The sequence below is a fragment of the Coregonus lavaretus genome (assembly GCF_964263955.1).
Source record: "Coregonus lavaretus genome assembly, chromosome: 18".
Lineage (NCBI taxonomy): Eukaryota > Metazoa > Chordata > Actinopteri > Salmoniformes > Salmonidae > Coregonus > Coregonus lavaretus.
Genome location: NC_140005.1, coordinates 9,627,928 through 9,645,100, shown reverse-complemented (window position 1 = coordinate 9,645,100; position 17,173 = coordinate 9,627,928). Strand labels below are relative to the sequence as shown.

At 45.5% G+C, this 17,173-nt stretch overlaps 1 protein-coding gene across 1 annotated transcript; it reads left to right on the top strand.

Moving 5' to 3' along the window:
* Positions 1–843: 843 nt before the first annotated feature.
* LOC311145311 (platelet-activating factor receptor-like) lies at positions 844–5,442 on the top strand (the record flags this gene model as incomplete). Its single annotated transcript, XM_084181545.1, has 3 exons — positions 844–1,955; positions 4,644–4,722; positions 4,984–5,442. The coding sequence occupies 3 exons, from the start codon at positions 844–846 to the stop codon at positions 5,440–5,442; spliced, it is 1,650 nt and encodes a 549-aa protein (XP_084037671.1).
* Between the last annotated feature and the right edge of the window lie 11,731 nt (positions 5,443–17,173).

The window sequence follows — 17,173 nt, the reverse complement described above, 5'->3', positions numbered from 1 at the left end:
CGATTCCCACGGGGGGCCAGTATGAAAATGTATGCACTCACTAACTGTAAGTCGCTCTGGGTAAAAGCGTCTGCTAAATGACTAAAAATTTAAAAAATGTGAATGTATACCAGGCGGTGTCAGAGGAAGGCCCTAAAAATTGTCAACGTCTTCAGCCACCCTAGTCATAGACTGTTCTCTTGGCTACAGTGCGGCAAGTGGTACCGGGGCTGTTCCCTCACTGTAAGCATTTCACTTTAAGGTTTACACCTGTTCTATTCGGCGCATGTGGCAAATAAAATTTGATTTGATGTTCACGTGCTAGTCGGAACTAGGAAACTCTGACATTTCCGGTTCTAGTTTTACATGTGCCACGTTCAACGAATCAGCAAGTTGGACATTTCAGAGTTTCCTACTTCTGACTAGCATGTGAACGCGGCAAGTGTTGCTTCTTGAAAGCAGACCAGAAAAGGCTGGTGACACAAGTGTTGTAAGACAATTCCTGTATGTGTCATAGCTGACTGTTATGATAGGTGTGTTTTTTGGTTTCTATAGATACAACTGCATTTGATTTACATTTACAGTAAGTTGAGAAACTCTCAAATATGGTGGTGTGTGACACACTTTGTGTGGTTATCAGGAGTTGATTCAGTGAATCAACAACTGCTCAGACTGGATAGGCCTATAGCTATTCATTTCACCTGAGAGAGACACTAGACATGTCCAACGTTCTCCTACTGACTACAGTAAGAGTAGTACTAAAGTGAACATTAAAGAGTGATTCTTGAAATATGAGTCTAATATGAAGTCTTTTTCTCACAGAGGGAGTTGCTTTCTTTAGCATAACCAACAGTGGAGGCCACCATGGGGATGCCAGAGGACTTAGCAGTGTCCAGGAAAGTGAACTTAACGACAGTGGGTAAAACAACCTTTCTGGACTCGGAGTTCCGCTACACACTCTTCCCAGTGTTCTACGGTGTTGTGTTTGTCCTTGGGCTGATAGCCAACAGTTACGTGCTGTTCGTGCTGCGGCGCATGCGCAACGCCAAGGCCATGAACGAGATCCGCATCTACATGGCCAACCTGACTGTGGCCGACCTCCTCTTCGTGTGCGCCCTCCCCTTCTGGATTGGCTACTACCACTGCAGCGGCGACTGGCGCTACGGCGACTTCCTGTGCCGTGTCACCGGCGTGTTCTTCTTCATCAACACCTACTGCTCCATCCTCTTCCTCGCCGCCATCAGCGTCAACCGTTACTGGGCCATCACGCGCCCGCTTGATGCCGCATCGTCCGACCGTTGGCACCGCGGAGTGGCTGTCACCATGGTTATCTGGGCGCTCACTCTGTCCATGTCCGTGCCGCACCTCTTGAAGACGGGCATCCAGGTGGATGAGCGCAACGTGTCGCGCTGCTTCGAGGGCTTCCACCACAACACTGACGACGAAAAGCGTACAGTGGCCACCAACCACCTCATCATCGTGGTGTGCTTCGTCTTGGTCTTCTTCGTAGTAGTAGTCTGTAACCTGCTCATCGCCCGGGCCCTGCTCGCCCAGTCCCCTATCCAGACTCGGGGCTCTAGTTCATACATGCCCCGGGGGGTGAAGGGCCAGGCCCTGCAGATGCTGTGTGCCGTGGTGGGGGTGTTTGTGGTGTGCTTCATCCCCCACCACGTGGTCCAGGGCCCCTGGACTCTGGCTGTACTGGAGATCAAGGAGGGCTGGGGCAGCATGGACTGGGACCAGCGGACCAGGCAGTGGCTTAACGACGCCCACCAGGTCACCTTGATGCTGATGGGGCTCAACTGCCTCCTGGACCCTGTGGTCTACTGCTTCGCCACCAGGAAGTTCCGCCTGTACATCAAGGACCATCTGAAAAAGTTGGGGAGGGGCAAAGGATGCTCGGAAACAGCCATCACACAGATTTCTATGGTGGAGTGCAAGATTATGAGCCAGCGGCTCCATAACGAGCAGCAGCAGCTCCAGATTTAAATCTCTAGCTAACATTGTATTGTAAACATTGTGGCTAATGCTTATGCTGACTGTTGATAGTGACCACATCCTCAGGATGCTTCATTCCATCACACCCACATCTAAAGTGCAGAACATGCACTCTGTTACGTAGCCTCATGTTCATTCAGACACATTCACATGAACAGATGCAACACCACACAGCCCCACCCAGAGTATGGTTCCTCAGTAGATTTCTTCCCTGTAGGGATTTTTTCCTGGCCACTGTGCCAGCTATAATCAGTGCTTTCAGGAGTCTTTGGACCATTGATTCTTTGTTTTCACTTTTCAGTTGTACTTTACATTGTATCTCACAACGTATCTTACACTTTGTTCTTGTGACAGACTTGCGACTTCAATTTCATCACCTCTGTTTCTTCCTGTTCTTCTACTGTAATCAGAGGAGAAAATATGAAGTTTTATAGGGAACTGGAGCTTCTATAAATGATAGCACAATAGCTCTATGAACTCAGTCCCAAGCCACTAGACTAGATCGTTTGATAAAAAAGATATGGTGCATTTACTCGGATAGTCCTATCGCTGTTGGAGCCTTCGAAATTCGGTGCTGAACAACAGCTAGTCATGAGCAAGGAATTTAAAATTCCTCGGTCTTGAGCACCTAACATGGACACATATTTAAGTTCATGCATGTTGAGATAAGCAAATCTTTGTAATGAACTGAAATTGTAATTGCCAAACGAGCTATGTAGAATTGCATGGATTTTAGCCTAGAGAGTATTTTAGCCTACTCTCACCTGTGGTACAATGTGAAATTGTATTTGTTTTGCAATTTTGTAGGATTGCAAAATAAATACTGGGAGCCCAGAAGTACTTTCGGTCACACTTTATTTGGATAGTCCAGATAGTCCATTTGTAGATGCTCTACAGAGAGGTCATACTATCAACACACTATTTGTTGACAAGCAACTGCTTGCTAAGGTTAGGGTTAGGGTTAGAATAAGGGTTGGGTTAAGGTTAGGGTTGGGATAAGGGTTAGGGTTAAGATTAGGGTTAGGGGTTAGTAGATAGTCTGTAGAGAGTCCATCTGTAGATGGTTTACAGACTATCCAAATAAAGTGTTACCAGACTTTAAAAAATATGTGATGCATTGCAATTATTGTTAAAGCTAGTTATTGTAAAGAATGAGGGAATAACAAGCTTCACAGTCCTTTTACAAGGCTGGTAACCATGTGATGAACTTGATGACTTCTCAACTGCTAGCTACTGAAGTATTAACAGAGATGAGTGGGTTATAAAGTTAATGGACCTCTGGTATAAATGTTGCAGTAACTGTAACTCTATATTTGTAATGCAATTAAAATGTGTTGTGTAGCACGCTGTACTGCATTCTCAAATGTAAATCTGATATAACAGATATATTGTTATTGAAATACCTGTTTTTTGTTTCACAATAAATGTTTTATTCAAGGCTTCCGTTAAAAGATTCTGAGAAAGATCACTATCAGCATCTTGCAAATGAGTGAAGACAAACAAGAAAAATAACACTTTTCAAACCTCTTTACTTTTTTATAAGTCAAATCTAGATTCTCTTCAAATATTAAACAAACTCGAACTCTCTTAAGGCCAGTTTCTCTGACACCAATTTAACATTGTCCTGGACGAAAAAGCATGGTCAATGGAGTATCTCTTGAAATAGTTTTTAAGTCCAGGACTAGGTTTAATCTGTGTCTGGGAAACTGCCCCACAGTGTTTTAGAGAGAGCAAAGGAGGATGTATCTCTTCTGTTATCTACAGCATGTGGTTTATCAAGCAGGTTATTGTAGCGTTACGTTCATGTCACATGTGCATATGTTGTTCCTGTCCTTGGGTAAGTCCCATCACCCTCTCTCATGCCAAGGTGTAGGTATCATCCCAAGGTGGTGTAGGTATCATCCCAAGGTGGTGTAGGTATCATCCCAAGGTGGTGTAGGTATCATCCCAAGGTGGTGTAGGTATCATCCCAAGGTGGTGTAGGTATCATCCCAAGGTGGTGTAGGTATCATCCCAAGGTGGTGTAGGTATCATCCCAAGGTGGTGTAGGTATCATCCCAAGGTGGTGTAGGTATCATCCCAAGGTGGTGTAGGTATCATCCCAAATTGGTGTAGGTATCATCCCAAGGTGGTATAGGTATCATCCCAAGGTGGTGTAGGTATCATCCCAAGGTGGTGTAGGTATCATCCCAAGGTTACGTAGGTATCATCCCAAGGTGGCGTAGGTATCATCCCCTGTCATGTAAGCGGGGTACAGGTCGGTGTAGGCTTGTTTGGTTTCACCACAGTTCATGTAGACTTCTCCCTCATCCCCAGCCTGGGCCTGGGGCTGACTCCTCCCCCTAGTGGATGACAGCAGACACATGATCAACATAGTGATCAGCTAATTATGATCTAATACACAGGAAGACACAAGTAAAACACACAGATATGATTCTTCATCATACTCTTACTTTGGTGGTTTTTCAGGTCCAGTAAATCCTGGAAGTACATGGAAAATACATCACAGTAAATTCAACCAACACTTACATTGCCTGAATGAACATTGTAGGCTTTTCAGAAACCTACTATAGTCCTATATTTTGATTATTTACAAAGACGACAGAGGGAGGGTGGTAGGTGTCTTGACAGTACAGGGTGACACTCTGCCCCTCCCTGGTTACCAGGTCCTTGGGTGTGGACGACACCCTCACATTGGAGAGTCTCTCTAGGGAGATAGGAGGGGACATGGAGAACTACTTTGTGGTACTGAAATACACACAGATTACAGATCCAGACTTAACTCTTAGAAAAGGGTTCCAATAGGTCAACCCTTTTTGGTTCCAGGTAGAACCCTTTTGGGTTCCACGTAGAACCCTCTGTTGAAAGGTTTGACCCCATAAACCTCTAACCTGACTGCACTACATGTGACACACCATGAACACACTGTCTTTGTGTATCCAAACCATACCCATCAACACACTCATCAAAGAATTTGTCAAGCCAAGAAGGGGGGCAAGGTTGTAGATTGTAGTGGCGGCGGTGGCCGCCACCCACCTCATCATCGTGGTGTGCTTCGTATTGGTCTTCTTCGTAGTAGTAGTCTGTAACCTGCTCATCTCCCGGGCCCTGCTCGCCCAGTCCCCTATCCAGACTCGGGGCTCTAGTTCATACATGCCCCGGGGGGTGAAGGGCCAGGCCCTGCAGATGCTGTGTGCCGTGGTGGGGGTGTTTGTGGTGTGCTTCCTCCCCCACCATGTGGTCCAGGGTCCCTGGACTCTGGCTGTACTGGAGATCAAGGAGGGCTGGGGCAGCATGGACTGGGACCAGCGGACCAGGCAGTGGCTTAACGACGCCCACCAGGTCACCTTGATGCTGATGGGGCTCAACTGCCTCCTGGACCCTGTGGTCTACTGCTTCGCCACCAGGAAGTTCTTCCTGTACATCAAGGACCATCTGAAAAAGTTGGGGAGGGGCAAAGGATGACCGGAAACAACCATCACACAAATGTCTATGGTGGAGTGCAAGAATGTGTGTTTCAGTGAAAGGTTAGTGAGGGAGGCCTCATTTCCCCAGATGTTTAGTTAATTTCATTCCGATCTCCTTTGCATTAGTGTAGCCTTTTCTGTAGCCTGTCAACTATTTGTCTGTCTATCCCTGTTCTCTCCTCTCTGCACAGGCCATACAAACGCCTCACACCGCATGGCTGCTGCCTCTCTAACCTGGTGGTCCCTGCATGCACGACCCACGTGGAGTTCCAGGTCTCTGGCAGCCTCTGGAACTGCCGTTCTGCGGCCAACAAGGCAGAGTTCATCTCAGCCTATGCTACCCTCCAGTCCCTCGACTTCTTGTCGCTGACGGAAACATGGATTACCACAGAAAACACTGCTACTCCTACTGCTCTCTCCTCGTCTGACCATGTGTTCTCGCATACCCCGAGAGCATCTGGTCAGCGGGGTGGTGGCACAGGAATCCTCATCTCTCCCAAGTGGACATTCTCTCTTTTTCCCCTGACCCATCTGTCTATCTCATCATTTGAATTCCATGCTGTCACAGTCACTAGCCCATTCAAGCTTAACATCCTTATCAATTATCGCCCTCCAGGTTCCCTTGGAGAGTTCATCAATGAGCTTGACGCCTTGATAAGTTCCTTTCCTGAGGATGGCTCACCCCTCACAGTTCTGGGGGACTTTAACCTCCCTACGTCTACCTTTGACTCATTTCTCTCTGCCTCCTTCTTTCCACTCCTCTCCTCTTTTGACCTCACCCTCTCACCGTCTCCCCCTACTCACAAGGCATGCAATACGCATGACCTCATCTTTTCTAGATGCTGTTCTTCTACTAATCTCACTGCAACTCCCCTCCAAGTCTACGACCACTACTTTGTATCCTTTTCTCTCTCGCTCTCCTCCAACACTACCCACTCTGCCCCTACTCAGATGGTAATGCGCCGTCGCGACCTTTGCTCTCCTTTCCCGCTACTCTCTCCTCTTCCATCCTATCATCTCTTCCCTCTGCTCAATCCTTCTCCCTCCAATCTCCTGATTCTGCCTCCTCAATCCTCCTCTCCTCCCTTTCTGCATCTTTTGACTCTCTATGTCGCCTATCCTCCCGGCCGGCTCGGTCCTCCCCTCCAGCTCAGTGGCTTGATGACTCATTGCGAGCTCACAGAACAGGGCTCCGGGCAGCCGAGCGGAAATGGAGGAAAACTAGACTACCTGCGGACCTGGCATATTTTCACTCCCTCCTCTCTACATTTTCTTCATCTGTTTCTGCTGCTAAAGCCACTTTCTACCACTCTAAATTCCAAGCATCTGCCTCTAACCCTAGAAAGCTCTTTGCCACCTTCTCCTCCCTGCTGAATCCTCCTCCCCCTCCCCCCCTCCTCCCTCTCTGTGGATGACTTCGTCAACCATTTTGAAAAGAAGGTTGACGACATCCGATCCTCGTTTGTTAAGTCAAATGACACTGCTGGTCCTGCTCACACTGCCCTACCCTATGCTTTGACTTCTTTCTCCCCTCTCTCTCCAGATAAAATCTTGCGACTTGTGACGGCTGGCCGCCCAACAACCTGCCCGCTTGACCCTATCCCCTCCTCTCTTCTCCAGACCATTTCCGGAGACCTTCTGCCTTACCTCACCTCGCTCATCAACTCATCCTTGACCACTGGCTATGTCCCTTCCATCTTCAAGAGAGCGAGAGTTGCACCCCTTCTCAAAAACCTACACTCGATCCCTCCGATGTCAACAACTACAGACCAGTATCCCTTCTTTCTTTTCTCTCCAAAACTCTTGAGCGTGCCGTCTTTAGCCAACTCTCTTGTTATCTCTCTCAGAATGACCTTCTTGATCCAAACCAGTCAGGTTTCAAGACTGGTCATTCAACTGAGACTGCTCTTCTCTGTGTCACGGAGGCTCTCCGCACTGCTAAAGCTAACTCTCTCTCCTCTGCTCTCATCCTTCTAGACCTATCTGCTGCCTTTGATACTGTGAACCATCAGATCCTCCTCTCCACCCTCTCCGAGTTAGGCATCTCCGGCGTGGCTCACTCTTGGATTGCGTCCTACCTTACAGGTTGCTCCTACCAGGTGGCGTGGCGCGAATCTGTCTCCGCACCACGTGCTCTCACCACTGGTGTCCCCCAGGGCTCAGTTCTAGTCCCTCTCCTATTATCTCTATACACCAAGTCACTTGGCTCTGTCATATCCTCACATGGTCTCTCCTATCATTGCTACGCAGATGACACACAATTCATCTTCTCCTTTCCCCCTTCTGATAACCAGGTGGCGAATCACATCTCTGCATGTCTGGCAGACATATCAGTGTGGATGACGGATCACCACCTCAAGCTGAACCTTGGCAAGACAGAGCTGCTGTTCCTCCCGGGGAAGGACTGCCCGCTCCATGATCTCGCCATCACGGTTGACAACTCCGTCGTGTCCTCCTCCCAGAGTGCAAAGAACCTTGGCATGACCCTGGACAACACCCTGTCGTTCTCCGCTAACATCAAAGAGGTGACCCGATCCTGTAGGTTCATGCTCTACAACATTCACAGAGTACGACCCTACCTTACACAGGAAGCGGCACAGGTCCTAATCCAGGCACTTGTCATCTCCTGTCTGGATTACTGCAACTCGCTGTTGGCTGGGCTCCCTGCCTGTGCCATTAAACCCCTACAACTCATCCAGAACGCTGCAGCCCGTCTGGTGTTCAACCTTCCCAAGTTCTCTCACGTCACCCCGCTCCTCCGCACACTCCACTGGCTTCCAGTTGAAGCCCGCATCTGCTACAAGACCATGGTGCTTGCCTACGGAGCTGTGAGGGGAACGGCACCTCCGTACCTTCAGGCTCTGATCAGTCCCTACACCCAAACGAGGGCATTGCGTTCATCCACCTCTGGCCTGCTGGCCCCCCTACCTCTGCGGAAGCACAGTTCCCGCTCAGCCCAGTCAAAACTGTTTGCTGCTCTGGCACCCCAATGGTGGAACAAGCTCCCTCACGACGCCAGGACAGCGGAGTCACTCACCACCTTCCGGAGACTCTTGAAACCCCACCTCTTTAAGGAATACCTGGGATAGGATAAAAGTAATCCTTCTACCCTCCCCCTACCCCCCCAATTTTTTTTGGGATATATTGTAAAGTGGTTGTCCCACTGGCTATCATAAGGTGAATGCACCAATTTGTAAGTCGCTCTGGATAAGAGCGTCTGCTAAATGACGAAAATGTAAATGTAAATGTGAGCCAGCGGCTCCATAGCGAGCAGCAGCAGCTTGAGATTTAAATCTCTAGCTAACATTGTATTGTACATATTGTGGCTAATGCTAATGCTGACTGTTGATAGTGACCACATCCTCAGGATGCTTCATCTCATCACACCCACATCTAACAATAAACACATAGTGCAGAACATGCACTCTGTCACGTTGCCTCATGTTCATACAGACACATTCACATGAACAGATGTAACACCACACAGCCCCACCCAGAGTATGGTTCCTCTCTAGATTTCTACCCTGTAGGGATTTTTTCCTGGCCACTGTGCCAGCTATAATACAGTGGGGGAAAAAAGTATTTAGTCTGCCACCAATTTTGCAAGTTCTCCCACTTAAAAAGATGAGAGAGGCCTGTTATTTTCATCATAGGTACACGTCAACTATGACAGACAAATTGAGAAAAAAAATCCAGAAAATCACATTGTAGAATTTTTTATGAATTTTTTTGCAAATTATGGTGGAAAATAAGTATTTGGTCAATAACAAAAGTTTCTCAATACTTTGTTATATACCCTTTGTTGGCAATGACACAGGTCAAACGTTTTCTGTAAGTCTTCACAAGGTTTTCACACACTGTTGCTGGTATTTTGGCCCATTGCTCCATGCAGATCTCCTCTAGAGCAGTGATGTTTTGGGGCTGTCGCTGGGCAACACGGACTTTCAACTCCCTCCAAAGATTTTCTATGGCGTTGAGATCTGGAGACTGGCTAGGCCACACCAGGACCTTGAAATGCTTCTTAAGAAGCCACTCCTTCGTTGCCCGGGCGGTGTGTTTGGGATCATTGTCATGCTGAAAGACCCAGCCACGTTTCATCTTCAATGCCCTTGCTGATGGAAGGAGGTTTTCACTCAAAATCTCACGATACATGGCCCCATTCATTCTTTCCTCTACAAGGATCAGTCGTCCTGGTCCCTTTGCAGAAAGCATGATGTTTCCACCCCCATGCTTCACAGTAGGTATGGTGTTCTTTGGATGCAACTCAGCATTCTTTGTCCTCCAAACACAACGAGTTGAGTTTTTATCAAAAAGTTATATTTTGGTTTCATCTGACCATATGACATTCTCCCAATCCTCTTCTGGGTCATCCAAATGCACTCTAGCAAACTTCAGACGGGCCTGGCCATGTACTGGCTTAAGCAGGGGGACACGTCTGGCACTGCAGGATTTGAGTAACCTGGCGGCGTAGTGTGTTACTGATGGTAGGCTTTGTTACTTTGGTCCCAGCTCTCTGCAGGTCATTCACTAGGTCCCCCCGTGTGGTTCTGGGATTTTTGCTCACCGTTCTTGTGATCATTTTTACCCCACGTGGTGAGATCTTGCGTGGAGCCCCAGATCGAGGGAGATTATCAGTGGTCTTGTATGTCTTCCATTTCCTAATAATTGCTCCCACAGTTGATTTCTTCAAACCAAGCTGCTTACCTATTGCAGATTCAGTCTTCCCAGCCTGGTACAGGTCTACAATTTTGTTTCTGGTGTCCTTTGACAGCTCTTTGGTCTTGCCCATAGTGGAGTTTGGAGTGTGACTGCTTGAGGTTGTAATACTTTGCAAATAAATTCATTAAAAATCATACAATGTGATTTTCTGGATTTTTTTTCCTCTATTTGTCTGTTATAGTTGATGTGTACCTATGATGAAAATTACAGGCCTCTCTCATCTTTTTAAGTGGGAGAACTTGCACAATTGGTGGCTGACTAAATACTTTTTTCCCCCACTGTATATGCTTTCAGGAGTCTTTGGACCATTTGATTCTTTGTTTTCACTTTTCAGTTGTACTGTACATTGGATCTCACAACGTATCTTACACTTTGTTCTTGTGACAGACTTGCGACTTCAATTTCATCACCTCTGTTTCTTCCTGTTCTTCTAGTGTAATCAGAGGAGAAAATCTGAAGTTTCATAGGGAACTGGAGCTTCTATAAATGATAGCACAATAGCTCTATGAACTCAGTCCCAAGCCACTAGACTAGATCGTTAGATAAAATAGATATAATAATATGCCATTTAGCAGACACTTTTATCCAAAGCGACTTACAGTCATGCGTGCATACATTTATTTGTGAATGGGTGGTCCCGGGGATCGAACCAACTACCTTGGCGTTACAAGCGCCGTGCTCTACCAGCTGAGCTACAGAGGATATGGTGCATTTACTCGGATAGTCCTATCACTGTTGGAGCCTTCTAAATTCTGTGCTGAACAACGGCTAGTCATGAGCAAGGAATTACAATTTCCTCTGTCTTGATCGTCTAATATGGACACATATTAATAACAATGAGCTTTTCAGGATGTTGGCTGTCTATAAAGTTCATGCATGTTGAGATAAGCAAATCTTTGTAATGAACTGAAATTGTAATTGCCAAACAAGCTATGTAGAATTACTATGATTTTAGAGGACAGAGTCTTTTAGCCTACTCTCACGTGTGGTGCGTTGTGAAATTGTATTTGTTAATGCAAATTTGTAGGATTGCAAAATAAATACTGGGAGCCCAGAAGTACTTTCGGTCACACTTTATTTGGATAGTCCAGATAGTCCATTTGTAGATGCTCTACAGAGAGGTCATACTATCAACACACTATTTGTTGACAAGCAACTGCTTGCTAAGGTTAGGGTTAGGGTTAGAATAAGGGTTGGGTTAAGGTTAGGGTTGGGATAAGGGTTAGGGGTTAGAAGATAGTTGAAATGTTAGTGATAGTCTGTAGAGAGTCCATCTGTAGATGGTTTACAGACTATCCAAATAAAGTGTTACCAGACTTTAAAAAATATGTGATGCATTGCAATTATTGTTAAAGCTAGTTATTGTAAAGAATGAGGGAATAACAAGCTTCACAGTCCTTTTACAAGGCTGGTAACCATGTGATGAACTTGATGACTTCTCAACTGCCAGCTACTGAAGTATTAACAGAGATGAGTGGGTTATAAAGTTAATGGACCTCTGGTATAAATGTTGCAGTAACTGTAACTCTATGTTTGTGATGCAATTAAAATGTGTTGTGTAGCACGCTGTACTGCATTCTCAAATGTAAATATGATCTAACAGATATATTGTTATTGAAATACCTGTTTTTCTGTTTCACAATAATTGTTTTATTCAAGGCTTCCGTTAAAAGATTCTGAGAAAGATCACTATCAGCATCTTGCAAATGAGTGAAGACAAACAAGAAAAATAACACTTTTCAAACCTCTTTACTTTTTTACAAGTCAAATCTAGATTCTCTTCAAATATTAAACAAACTCGAACTCTCTTAAGGCCAGTTTCTCTGACACCAATTTAACATAGTCCTGGACGAAAAAGCATGGTCAATGGCGTATCTCTTGAAATAGTTTTTAAGTCCAGGACTAGGTTTAATCTGTGTCTGGGAAACTGCCCCACAGTGTTTTAGAGAGAGCAAAGGAGGATGTACAGTGGGGAAAAAAAGTATTTAGTCAGCCACCAATTGTGCAAGTTCTCCCACTTAAAAAGATGAGAGAGGCCTGTAATTTTCATCATAGGTAAACGTCAACTATGACAGACAAATTGAGAAAAAAAAATCCAGAAAATCCCATTGTAGGGTTTTTAATGAATTTATTTGCAAATTATGGTGGAAAATAAGTATTTGGTCACCTACAAACAAGCAAGATTTCTGGCTCTCACAGACCTGTAACTTCTTCTTTAAGAGGCTCCTCTGTCCTCCACTCGTTACCTGTATTAATGGCACCTGTTTGAACTTGTTATCAGTATAAAAGACACCTGTCCACAACCTCAAACAGTCACACTCCAAACTTCACAATGGCCAAGACCAAAGAGCTGTCAAAGGACACCAAAAACAAAATTGTAGACCTGCACCAGGCTGGGAAGACTGAATCTGCAATAGGTAAGCAGCTTGGTTTGAAGAAATCAATTGTGGGAGCAATTATTAGGAAATGGAAGACATACAAGACCACTGATAATCTCCCTCGATCTGGGGCTCCACGCAAGATCTCACCCCGTGGGGTCAAAATGATCACAAGAACGGTGAGCAAAAATCCCAGAACCACACGGGGGGACCTAGTGAATGACCTGCAGAGAGCTGGGACCAAAGTAACAAAGCCAACCATCAGTAACACACTACGCCGCCAGGGACTCAAATCCTGCAGTGCGAGACGTGTCCCCCTGCTTAAGCCAGTACATGTCCAGGCCCGTCTGAAGTGCATTTGGATGATCCAGAAGAGGATTGGGAGAATGTCATATGGTCAGATGAAACCAAAATATAACTTTTTGGTAAAAACTCAACTCGTCATGTTTGGAGGACAAAGAATGCTGAGTTGCATCCAAATAACACCATACCTACTGTGAAGCATAGGGTTGGAAACATCATGCTTTGGGGCTGTTTTTCTGCAAAGGGACCAGGACGACTGATCCGTGTAAAGGAAAGAATGAATGGGGCCATGTATCGTGAGATTTTGAGTGAAACCCTCCTTCCATCAGCAAGGGCATTGAAGATGAAACGTGGCTGGGTCTTTCAGCATGACAATGATCCCAAACACACCGCCCGGGCAACGAAGGAGTGGCTTCGTAAGAAGCATTTCAAGGTCCTGGAGTGGCCTAGCCAGTCTCCAGATCTCAACCCCATAGAAAATCTTTGGAGGGAGTTGAAAGTCTGTGTTGCCCAGCGACAGCCCCAAAACATCACTGCTCTAGAGGAGATCTGCATGGAGGAATGGGCCAAAATACCAGCAACAGTGTGTGAAAACCTTGTGAAGACTTACAGAAAACGTTTGACCTGTGTCATTGCCAACAAAGGGTATATAACAAAGTATTGAGAAACTTTTGTTATTGACCAAATACTTATTTTCCACCATAATTTGCAAATAAATTCATTAAAAATCCTTCAATGTGATTTTCTGGATTTTTTTTTCTCATTTTGTCTGTCATAGCTGACGTGTACCTATGATGAAAATTACAGGCCTCTCTCATCTTTTTAAGTGGGAGAACTTGCACAATTGGTGGCTGACTAAATACCTTTCTTCCCCACTGTATCTCTTCTGTTATCTACAGCATGTGGTTTATCAAGCAGGTTATTGTAGCGTTACATTCATGTCACATGTGCATATGTTGTTCCTGTCCTTGGGTAAGTCCCATCACCCTCTCTCGCCAGGGTAGTGGGTTCGATCCCCGGGACCACCCATACGTAAAAATGTATGCGCACATGACTGTAAGTCGCTTTGGATAAAAGCGTCTGCTAAATGAAATGGCATACTTGAATTGGCTAAATAACAACACATTACTTCCTGTAACTACAGTAGCCTACATATTACCATTATAGCTCAAGACTTGGCAGAACTGTTGATACAGTGCAGTACACTTGACAGTGTCACTCACCTTTGGTGGCCAGGGTCTCTTGACCGGCCCTCTCTTTGGCCCGCTACCTCCAGAACCACAGCAGCACCAAGAGCAGTAAGACCCCGGCAAGGAGAACCAATACCAACCCTGTCACTCCTGCATACACACTGCCTAAGGGAAGAAGAAGAACACTCAATTGAACTGTATTGACATTGATGTGCCACAGGCTTACACTAAAATAAAATACTTTACAAACCTATGCTATAAAGTACTTCTGTGCATCAAATATTGATACATTCGGCAACATACAACTATTGATAAATGCAATCCAATGTTATAAAGCCAGAAAAATGACATGATAATGTGAGAGGCACCATCCCAGTACATTATCTTTTATTTTGGTACATTGTCACTCTCACACCACCATTACCACACATCTTCCTCATCAGCTGCAATTCTCTACTAATGGAACAAATCTCATTATCGTTCATCATTTCCTCAAACTGAGCTGTTTTCCATCTTGAGCTGAGAGGACCCCTTTTGGGTTCCACGTAGAACCCTCTGTGGAAAGGTTTGACCCCATGAACCATAGTTTGACCCCATAAACTTAGCCTCAACTACATTACCCATTCACCTCTAACCTGACTGCACTACACGTGACACACCATGAACACACTGTCTTTGTGTATCCAAACCATACCCATCAACACACTCATCAAATAATTTGTCAAAGCCAAAAAGGGGGGCGGGGTTGTAGATTGTAGTGGCGGACGGTGGCCGCCACCCACCTCATCATCGTGGGGTGCTTCGTCTTGGTCTTCTTCGTAGTAGTAGTCTGTAACCTGCTCATCTCCCGGGCCCTGCTCGCCCAGTCCCCTATCCAGACTCGGGGCTCTAGTTCATACATGCCCCGGGGGGTGAAGGGCCAGGCCCTGCAGATGCTGTGTGCCGTGGTGGGGGGGTGTTTGTGGTGTGCTTCCTCCCCCACCACGTGGTCCAGGGTCCCTGGACTCTGGCTGTACTGGAGATCAAGGAGGGCTGGGGCAGCATGGACTGGGACCAGCGGACCAGGCAGTGGCTTAACGACGCCCACCAGGTCACCTTGATGCTGATGGGGCTCCAGACTTAACTCTTAGAAAAAGGGTTCCAAGAGGGTTATTTGGCTGTCCCCATAGGATAACGCATTTTGTTTCCTGATAGAACCCTTTTGGGTTCCATGTAGAACCCTCTGTTTAAAAGGTTCTACATGGAACCCCAAAAAGTTATTCCTGGAACCAAATGGGTTCTACCTGGACCCATAAAGTGTTCTTCAAAGGGTTATTATATGGGGACAGCCAAAGAACCCTTTAAGGTTCTAGATAGCACCCACTTATTTGAATCAAAATGACCCCGTAACCTTAACCTCAACCACATGGTTGAATCAGTGTTTGAAATTCGCTGCTTGACTGAGGGACTTTGCAGATAATTGTGTGTGTGGGGTACAGAGATGAGGTAGTCATTGAAAAATCATGTTAAACACTACTTAGGGGACTTGTTTAGCAAATGTCTACTCCTGAACTTATTAATGCTTGCCATAACAAAGGGATTGAATACTTATTGACTCAAGACATTTCAGTTTTTCATTTTTTATTAATTTGTGAAGAATGTTTTTAAAAAATAATTCCACTTTGACATTATGGGGTATTGTTTGTAGGCCAGTAACAAAAAAATCAATTTAATCCATTTTAAAATCAGGCTTTAACACAACAAAATGTGGAAAAAGCCAAGGGGGTGAATATTTTCACGGCCCATAGGAATCTGGTTAAAAGTCATGCACTTCATAGGGGAAAGGGTGCCATTTGGAACACAGACCAAGGCTATGACAGGTGACCGGGGCTCTGGGGGATGTTTGACACATCTTCTCTCCCTTGACGTTGGATTCACTGTCAATACTCTGCAGGAATTGTGACATATGGAAAATAACTTGTTTTATTTTCTGGTTTGGTCTTGGCTTTAGAGAGTTCCTGACATTGTGTTATAAGGAAAAGTTTATTTCATCTTTCTGGTAAACTTCACAGTATGAGAGCAGGCTGTCCTCTGTAGGATGTGTCCCACATGGCACCTTGTTCCCTATACAGTGCACTCCTTTTGACCAGGGTCCTGGGCTCTGGTCAAAACTAGTGCACTATGTAGAGAATATTGGTACCATTTGGGACGCATACTAGAAGGTTGCCTCTATTTGTGGGAGCCAATGAGATTGGCCTTTGTCATGGTTTTATTAAATCACAGACAACCTAGGACATGTCTCTTGTGTTATATGATTCTTTTGAAAGTGTCTGCAGTCTTCTAAAGGGTGATGACACTTCCCTGACATTGTAATTCCTTACTGGTTGGCCTTGCTGTTTTTTCCCCTTTAGACGACTTCTGGCTGTTTGTTACATCAGTAGCTACTTCTGAAACAACTGCACCACCTGCACCACAAGTCCGTTTCAAGCACTCTGTGACAATGACACATTTAGCCATAATGTTTCATGGTGAGGTATATTAACGTTAAGAAAAGTTATAAGCAAGGTTTGTTATCACACACACAGGACTCCTGCTGGACTACTTTCAGGCCTCGAGTCTCAACCTGCTGAGAAGAGCCTTCATGCTAAGCTATCTTGTCTCCGTGCAGATTCTATGAAAGCCAAAGCAGATGTTTTCACTGTGAGAGAGTTGAGAGATGGTAATTCTCACCCCCCCTGTTCCTGCATTGTCACACTTCCTGTTAAATGGGCAATCCGGAATTGGTACATCAATATTTTGACTTAAATTAATTATTTATAGCCATTGATTCTTTAAGAATATTACTTTTAAATATTCTTTAAGAATATTACTTATAAATGTGTGTCTTTGTGTGTGTGTGTGCGTGTGTGTGCGTGTGTGTGAATGTGTGCGTGTGTGTGAATGTGTGTGGGTGTGTGTGTGTGAGACTGTCTTCCCTCCAAGACTTTAATTGTTTTGTCTGTGCCACTGTAGTTACGCTGCCTGCCTCCTACCTACCATCCAGATACCACAATCCTGGCTGTCGCTATGGGGACCACACTGTCAGCCACCACCACATTTCACCCAGAGGTCTCTGACATGGTCCCAGTGGCCGGCTGTAACTAGTTCTGATGTCATGGGG